Consider the following 9,225-nt stretch of genomic DNA (forward strand, 5'->3'; position numbering starts at 1 on the left):
TAAAAGAGTCGATCATCAGATATTGTCCAAGATTAACCTTCAGGGTGGATATAGCTCACTCACACCGATGACCTATCCACGTCATCATTTACCAAGAATGCTTTGTGTGTAAATAAAATGGCTCCGCCCGTCTACAACTTCAGTATTTTTACGGACTTTATTTTACAGTTAAAATAAATGTTTATCAAATAAAGTCTCATGTTACAACTAATCAGGGATCCCTTTAACCTTTATTGAGAAAGTTGTGTGGATGTTTTCTATACATTTGTAAAGACTTGTTCGGGTTGGAAGACCAAATAATATGCAGAAAACCAATGAAGTTCTCAATTGTTGCTGAAATCACTGCAGTCTGTCTGGACACTGAACAACAGAGATTAAATAAGTGTCAGAGAATCTGACGTGAAGCTTCGTAACTGGGCTCACCTGTGCCCATCCAGGCGGATGTTGCCGACAAACTCATACAGGTGACGGTTTGGGCTTTCACACTCCATCCGCCCAGAGAGACGCATCAGACTTTCTATGTCCTTTATGTCAGCAGTGACTTGGAGACCCTGTTGTAGTTACAGCAACATTAAAGCACTTATATTTTTAAACACCACTGTGCAGATGGAAACTTATACTAACGAMAAACAAAGATCCTCACCTGTCGGATTTTAAGGTTTGTCTCTCCGTCCAAATTAGACGTTTCAATGTAGCACATACCTTGTGGTTCACTGTAGTRAAGGGAGAGGACATGGACACTTGGAGTAGAGTTATGGTACAGAAGTAATCTGGATTTGTGAGTTTGTATTTTAGAGTATATTAATTGTAATAATGATTAATAAAGCAAATAATTGTAAAATAATCACTGTTTATAATATCTGAGTTTAAACAACTGGTTGGGACAGAGAAGGGGCTACAACAGTTAGAGGACTAGAGAACTGCAAACAAAGATGATGCATGTCAGCAAAAAGATGCCTCAGTGTTTCCCTGACATTGTCTAAATGTGCAGCAARCATCTTCAAGACAGACAAAACATCTTTGTTTGATGTTGTTTTKGGGGAGTTTAAGTATTTTTGCGGAAAGCTCAAATTTACAGCAAAGAGAAATCTGATAGAAACAGCGGTGCAAAGAACCAAGCACAACAAACAATGCACACGAATGGGCCGCAGACAGACTCTGGGCTCAACAACAGAGGGGTAGAGCATGCCGGTGGGTAAAAGTTGAGCTGGTTAGCAACTCCATTAACAGAATATTCCATTTATACCACACAAAACCCTTAACGTACTACTGTTTGCCAGTGAATGCAAGTTTAAACCCAATAAAAYGAGCAGATTTCTCTTCTAATGGCAAGTGGAAGTGAATTCGAAAAATCTGTAACGTTCATAAAACAATAAGCTGCTGCAGCAACAATTGGGAGTTAATGAACCCAGAGGAGGCTTGTTCAATTAGCAGTGACATCTTGTGGAAAATGCATAACTAGGAACCCAAGATGGCTTTCCASCTTTGCATCTTGGAACGTGACGGCATGCAAACTGTCAGATCAAAATAATTTGCATTCAGGGAGAAAAACAAGCCATGCATGGGCAGAAACGTGGAATTATCGAATCCCACTTAAAACAACAGTGTGATGCAGGAGTGTGTGCTCCTGTAGTGTAATGTTACACGTCTAAATTCACTGTAAGTAAAGTTAAAGCGTCGGGTGTTTATTTAAAGAAATCTACAGTTACATACTATATCAGCATCAAACAAGATATCTGTTTAAACAGCCCATAGATTCGATACAGAACCACAATTGAATCAAATGTGGAAAAAAAGACAAAAGGAAATTTTTTTCTTTTACTTTCACAGGCCCCTTCTTTTCTCTACCCGTGGAAAAGAAATTATCTGATTTGGATCAATCCCAGTCCGTGCACAGCCCCTATTTCTCCCACCGCTGTTTATTGTTGGTAATGCTTGCTGGTTTCCTGACCTGGACGATAGTATGACGAGGTCAGCCGGGAGGTGATCCCCATTTGCAGCTCTGACTACTTCCCCTACAGCCACCTGATATTACCAAACACACACCAGCAGGGGGCGAGACAGAGGAGGTGTGGCAAGTAGTTTGCACGGGAGGCAAGAGAGGATGAAGGGAGGGAAGGAGAGAAAAAAAACAAGGAGGAATGGAGGGGTTAAAAATAAAACAAAACACAAGTAGACACACAGCAAACATACAAGGGCAGAGATACAACTGGTTCAGTTTCAGGGAGATGTGAAGAGCAAAATGGTCAGTCCTGTTTGATCAAAGGCACGGCTGCTCATCTGTTCTGCTTTTCACAAATCATTTAGAATAGAAAAAATAAAATAAAATAAAACTGCTGTTTAGGCAAAATGCTGTGCCAGTGCAGGATCTTTTTTTTAAAAACCAGGCAAATCTTTAACAATTCTGAATGGTTTCTGAAAAGGAGAAATAAATGCTTATCATGACATGATTGGTCAAATCTAATCAAAAATCACATTACCACCAACCCATCCAAAGAAATGATGGCTGCCACTAAAAGTATGGCTTCATGGCATCTTCAAATGTTTAATAGTTGGATTAAATTCAATTGTGTTTTTCAAATATGGATGTTCAATCTAGTTCAGACATGTTGAAATGAAGCAGTATTTAACCATCACTTCTTTAGGGTTAGCTGAAAGTGCAGCAAAGGAGAAGGAGAAAAGGGGAAGGGGGGGAGAAGATCCCCCCACAGCCTGGTAGCAGGGTGGTCTCCTCTACCTGGATGATAAAATGACAGYATCCGCAGGCACGAAATCACTGCCATTTACTCTAATAATATCGCCCACTTCCATCTGTGAAAATAAACTGGTTACTGCTGGTGGCTGGCAATGAAACAGCACAGAAAAATTGCACAGTCAGCGTAAGAAATAAAAATTTACAGCTGGAAAGAGAAAGAACGGTGAAACATTTAATTGTAGGGAGGACACACTGCTGGAACAGCTGGAGTCATCTTTCAGTTACTGCTCCACTCGAAACATTTTAAGCAAAACTCATCAAATACTAAAATATAAACATTGTGTTTAAATTACCGGGTTAAAATGTGCTACAAAATAAATTTAAATATAACTTAGGCTACAGTCTGTTAGTAACTTTCAGATTAAGTTTTTGAATTGTATGAATGCGAAACATGCAACACTGTTTTGTTCCTGCAAAAACAAAATGTAAAGACCCATAATTAAAAACTACATGTTCGTCATTTCTTTTTTTTCAAGCTGCCCTGAAAAAACCTTTTTTTTAAAAACTTAAAAACCAGACAAAAATTTGAAACAGAAGTTGCTTCTATAATATGCATGCAGAGGAGGAAAAACTATTAATTATTCAAAGTTGGGCTTTTTACCGAATCCTGTGTGTGCTATGGGATGAGAAATTCACACACAAACAAAAGAAACATTTATCTAAAGGCTACGGAAAATCAACTTATGTGGAATAACAGTATATTTGGACTGAAGGAACAATGTCGACTGATGCAACTATCAGCTGTGAGGATCTGAGTAATATCTGATTATGAAAGTTTCTTCTTTCGCAGGAATAATCCACGCATCACTCTGTTCTGGATCTGCGGCTCTAACAGGAAATGTAAAGTTGAAATTTGTGCAGCAGGAACTGGTTACGTGCCATTTTGTGAAGATCTCATTAGCGCCTTGATTTCTTGGGGTTATTTAAGCACATTTTGTAACCACACTAAATTCAAACTAACCAGGAGATAGTGACTAATGCTGATAAGAGAGTTTTCATTACAAGACGGCATTTGCAAATATCTAAATATATAGGAACCATAGACTGCAACATGTTTACAGAAAGCATAGATATGGTCAGTGGTTAAATCCAKTGGTGGGCACCAGCCTGCTAATGCGCAAATCCGCTAATTGCGGACCTAAATATTTCACTTGCACATTAGCGGTCTTACTAATTTTTATAATTCATAAGCGGATTTGCGCTTTCTAAAATTAAAATGCAGTACCACTAATAACTAATTATCTACCAATCATCATCATCTTGAACAGCGGAACGTATGGCTGTCAATGAATCCCAACACACGTAATCCATCCAACAGTACCCCTCCCAGATAAACACACTTAAGGTATACATCCTTGCTGACTATTGCTTTGGGTCACGTTTCTCATTTCCCACAATGCTTTGTGTCTGCTTACGTAACAGGAAGGCAGTGTTTAGAACTCCCTGTCCCAGCTAAAACAGTCAACATTTGTAATCCATACTAAAATTTTGTATGTTTTGATTTGATTTGATTTATTTTACTTTACAATTGGAGCTCCTTTAAAAAWATATAAAGTTTAAACGCTGGAGCTCAATACTTGACCTAATTGGTCGAAGCAACGGGGTTAGAGATGCAGAAATGGTTTAAAGATGTTATGCTGATGAAGACTGACATCTTGTGGTCAACTGGAGCAACTACATGGAAAACTTTAAAATCCAAGCTCTTATTTTGAAGGGAAGATAGTTTACTCCGTGATTTCATTTCCGTCACAAATAAAATCCATCATGTACCCAGAATGCATCGCTTCAGTTTTCCAATAAACAGTTTTAAAATTACTTTATTTATGCTTCTTTAATGAAAAATCTACATCAAACAAAAGAAAAAGACAAAGAAACAGCCAAACTAGCAATGCTCAACAACTTTTTAAAGAAGCAGCCGAACTAGCAATCCTCAACAACTTTTTAAAGAAGCAGCCGAACTAGCAATCCTCAACAACTTTTTAAAGAAGCAGCCGAACTAGCAATCCTCAACAACTTTTTAATTTTTACACCAGGAGCTAAAGGTCTGTTTCAGGAACTCACAACCCCAGCAATCGGTGGTTGTAGTAATAAGCTGCAAAAGGGTTCATACACCGCTAGTTGGCAGTGTTGTGCATATATTGTACATGAATTATTGCCAGCTAGTAAGTGTCAAATTGAACTTGCGCGTTATAATTAGCTTCCACTAGTTTATGGCATAAGCTCTTTTGAGGTTGTGGACCTAATAGAGATGGGATAAATGGCTCTTTGAAGGGATCTGGATCTTGGGGAGCCATTTGTTTCATAGAGCCGTTCAAAAGAGCTGTTTGATTTTGAACGTATTAAGTCATCACGTAGCCGTACGTAATGACGTCATCCCGTCACGTGGGTGGAACCATGTGTTTATCAAGCGGAAACCCCCCTTCCCCTCTCATTATGAGCTTCTGTACACCACAACTCTGCATGTTTTCCGTAAAAAAGCAAGGCGGGAGCGATTTAAGTATGAAAAAATAAAGATTATATGAGGAATAAAAGAAATAAAACTACAAATGGCTCGTTACTGCCCACGATCTGGCTCCTACTGTTCATTGTAAAGAGCCATTCAAAATATTCGGATCGGTCACGAACATCACATCTCTAGGACCTACATATTTACATAAGAACTTTAGAAATTGCGGAGCTAATTTTTGGATTAGCGCTGCCCACCACTGGTTAAATCAGTGTTCAACTACAAAAAAAATGCATGAAATAAATCATATTTTCCCATCTGTAACATGTTCTGCAGAACAGATCAAAAGGGTTTAGATTAAACTGTTTCAAACAGAAAGAGGAGTGCTAAAATAAGCTTATTTCTGCACTGCCTGGTGTTCTCTCTCTTTTATTTTATTTATTTACTGTATTTATTTTTTGTTTTAACAGAACTGCCCAGCCATTAGAAATAAAACAACTTTATTACAATAAAGACTGGAAACAGCCCATCCACATGTACACGGTGCATTAATTAGTTCAGGCTGGTGTGTGCAGAGAAAGTACATCCGAATTTATGAGTCTGGGTTTTTTTTTCCAGTAATAACTGCACAAGAAGTAATCAGAGACGTGACATTTCTTTCAGTTTCACATGAATAAAATAAGAAGCAGTGTGACAAACTGTGAGCACGTACCTTTTCCCAGTGCACAATCTCCCAGGCACCATTTCTCAGCACTGTGGTGAGTAATGACAGTGATGGAGAGGAAGTTAGCGCAACAAAAACAGGAAGTCAAAACAAGAAGATGAAGAAAAAGATCTGTAGTCATGAAACAATACTGCTGCTTTGCTAAAAGCATGCATCAAGACATTTTTTTAAAATCACAGTCAGTTTGCTTTCTTGTACTAGAACACATCTAGAGTATACTATAAAGAGAAAAGATTTTCAATACCTTGGCATTCCTTTTTGTTGACAACACTGTCAGCTTTGTGGCGTTTCTGTAACAAAGAACAATAATTACTTTGTGTAGGTATTATGTTCTGTAATAAACAATGTAAACAGAAACGATCAATCGTGAAAACAGTAACTTGAAGAGAATTCTACAAGCGTAGGCTGTAAAAGCACCATCCTCTTCTCTCCTTGTTAGAAATAAGCAAATACTGTTTTTTAAAAACTATGTCCTAAATGATGCCGCTGCTCTGATTTTACATGTAATAAAGACAAAGATGAACTTCACTCAAGTTTGCACTTAAAAAACTGACTTCAACTGACTGTGGAGTGATTTTCACACCACGTCTTCCACAAAATACAATGACTCGCATCATTCAGCTGTTCATCCAAATAAATGTTTGACAATAAAAATCGCTGCATTTTTACAAGCGTGGTCCAAATAGAAGCTGTAAATCTTTCTGAGTCTGATAATCAACTCTGAGCAGTTCTTCCTGCAGGCTCACCTGACAGATAAAAAAAAAACTATCATGAAGGATTAAAATGTTGTTATGAAAAAAACTTACAGCTCTGAGGGAACCATCAGCTTTAGTAAAAATTAAAAAGTTACGTGCACTGATCATGCATGGATTATTAGCTAAATTAATCTATTAAGAAGCTTTTTAAATATCTGCTGGCTCCAATATGTCATTGGAGGATTTGACTCAGTTTTATTTAATTATAATGAGAAACCTCAMGCATTCCTCTGCAAATAGAAAGGAATTTTGACATCAGGCTCTTACTTTGAACAGAGAATCRTCTTTAAAAACTTTCCACTGTATACAGCACATCCTTTCTATGACCAGTCCAAAGTTTCATGTCTTGCCTGTTTGTGAACCAGTCATGCAATCAACTGTGACTTGTGCAGCTAATTTCAAGGGACAGCTTGTCAACCAGCATCATGCTGAGTAATAACGTGTTGCTGCTTCCATCTCATTAAAATGATTAACGTGTTTTTAAATTGAGCTTCTGAGAGCAACGTGTGCTCATTTTGATTAGGGAGGAGAGGAYGTATCCACTCCCATTTTCTGCTAACAACCTGTTTACAAGAGGAGGATATCTGGATCAATTTAGTCTAATCTAATTTAAAACTAATGTGCTTCACCAAGACTGTCACTCAAGCCTTACAGTAACAAAAACATCTGTTTAATTATACAGCTGTGAGCAACTCTCAAATCAAAGCTTACAGCCRGTTCGTTTTGTGTTTAACAAACAGCTTACATTATTAAATACATTATTTACCCACAAAAAACATGTACAATAGGTTGCCTTCAGGCCCAGGCCTCCCTTGAAAAAGAGATCTGAGATCTCAACGGGACTTGCCTGGTTAAAGAACAGTGAATAGATAAATAGTAAATAAAATAAATTTGGGTTTTTTGTGTTATTTTGTCTCGTCCACTCTGTAATCTTGACTCATTTTATGTTTTAYTGGGTAAGCATAAAAATATCACCAGTAGTATTTGTCATGATCTGTGTTTTTGTCTCCGTTTTCTAAGTGTTTCTCCGTTCCCGTGTTTTCCTTTCCCTACTGTTTTGCCTCCAGCCCCGCCCACGCACACCTGATTCCTCTTGTGTCTCCCCAGGTGTTTCCTTTTAACTCTTAATTTGTTTGCTTTATATTCTGAGTCTTGTCCTCCGTGTTTTGTCGGATCATCGTGCTTTGTACCTGTGCTCCTTCTCCCTTGTGCCTGTTCGTCCAAGAAAGTACTTGTGAGTTTTTTGAGCTGCATCGACAGCGTTTTTGTTTTATTAAAGCTTTTTGTTTCACATTTTGAACCTCGCCTGCGCCCTGGGTTTTTCTGCCTGCAATCCTGACATAATGATCCGACCACGTACCCAGCCCATTAGGAGAGGTTTTTCTGGTTTTTCTGGCATCCACAAGGCAGATAAAGTTTTTTCTTCACCGCCGCCTAAACTGCACACGACCGGTTTTGCCTCACCTGATTCTGATGAACCGGTCCCGTCTCTGCCACCGTGGGAGGACRAGTTGACAAGCCCTCAGATCGCCGAGGCGCTGATGATCTTCCGGTGGTCCTCCACTCTGGTGGCAAACAACCTTACTGCCAGGTGATCGAGGATGTCTTGGCGAGGCGTCCCGATCTGCTGCTCCTGCCTGGCCACCGGAAGGTCAGCGATTACACTCAACGAGTCCCAGCTGGGCATCTGAATGCCCACCTCCCACCCCATCTGTTTCCTGGGCCGGCTGCTGCGGTGCTTGGGCCTTTGCTACCCAAGCCAGCTGTTTTGGCTTCTGAGTCATCTGGGTCACCTGAGTCTGCTAGGACTTTTGAATCTACTGGGTTGTCTGAGTCTGTTCCTGAGTTTCTTGAGTTGGTGGTCCCAGTTCCTGAGTTGGTGGTCCCAGTTCCTGAGTTGGTGGTCCCGGTTCCACAGTCGGTGGTCCCAGAGTTGGTGGTCTTGCTGGTTCCAGAGTTGGTGATTCCGGTGGTTCCACAGTCGGTGGTCCCAGAGTGGGTGGTCTCGGTGGTTCCTGAGTCAGTGGTCCTGGTGGTTCCACAATCGGTGGTTCCACAGTCAGTGCCTCCTGAGATGGCGAGCCCTGAGTCGGCAGTACTTGAGGTTTGTGGATCGGCTGCCGGCGCCTCTCTGACATCTGGGTCAGCTGCCGTCACCTCCTCTTTGCCTGTGTCATCGCCCATCGCCTCCTCTTCGTCTGGGTTGGCTGCCGTCGCCTCCATGTCGCCTGGGTCGGCTGCCATCGTCTCTTCGTCCCCTCTGTCGCCTGTGTTCGCCATCGCCGAGGCTCCGGCTACATCAACCTCTGCCGGCTCCTCATCACCTCCTCCCTTGGCTCCACGTTTGCTCCCGCCTCCTCCCTTGGCTCCACGTCTGCTCCCGTCTCCTCCTGTGGCTCAACGTCTGCTCCCGTCTCCTCCTGTGGCTCAACGTCTGCTCCCGTCTCCTTCTGTGGCTCAACGTCTGCTCCCGTCTCCTTCTGTGGCTCAACGTCTACTGCTGTCCCAGCCAGGCCTCGTGTTGTTGCGGGGTCGTACATTGGAT

At 40.8% G+C, this 9,225-nt stretch overlaps 1 protein-coding gene across 12 annotated transcripts in view; it reads right to left on the reverse strand.

The window, feature by feature from the left end:
- atp8a1 (ATPase phospholipid transporting 8A1) overlaps window positions 1–9,225 on the reverse strand; it is a gene marked incomplete at its 3' end in the record, with an annotated part of 86,277 nt that overhangs the window by 44,884 nt on the left and 32,168 nt on the right. For 6 of the 12 annotated variants that reach the window (XM_014019569.1, XM_014019566.1, XM_014019573.1 and 3 more), the window contains 5 exon segments: window positions 424–551; window positions 644–713; window positions 1,952–2,025; window positions 5,914–5,954; window positions 6,170–6,215. In XM_014019569.1, the coding sequence (XP_013875023.1) occupies window positions 424–551; window positions 644–713; window positions 1,952–2,025; window positions 5,914–5,954; window positions 6,170–6,215 (359 nt within the window). 12 annotated transcript variants of the gene reach the window in all.

This window comes from Austrofundulus limnaeus, unplaced genomic scaffold, assembly GCF_001266775.1.
Source record: "Austrofundulus limnaeus strain Quisiro unplaced genomic scaffold, Austrofundulus_limnaeus-1.0 Scaffold224, whole genome shotgun sequence".
Classification (NCBI taxonomy): Eukaryota; Metazoa; Chordata; class Actinopteri; order Cyprinodontiformes; family Rivulidae; genus Austrofundulus; species Austrofundulus limnaeus.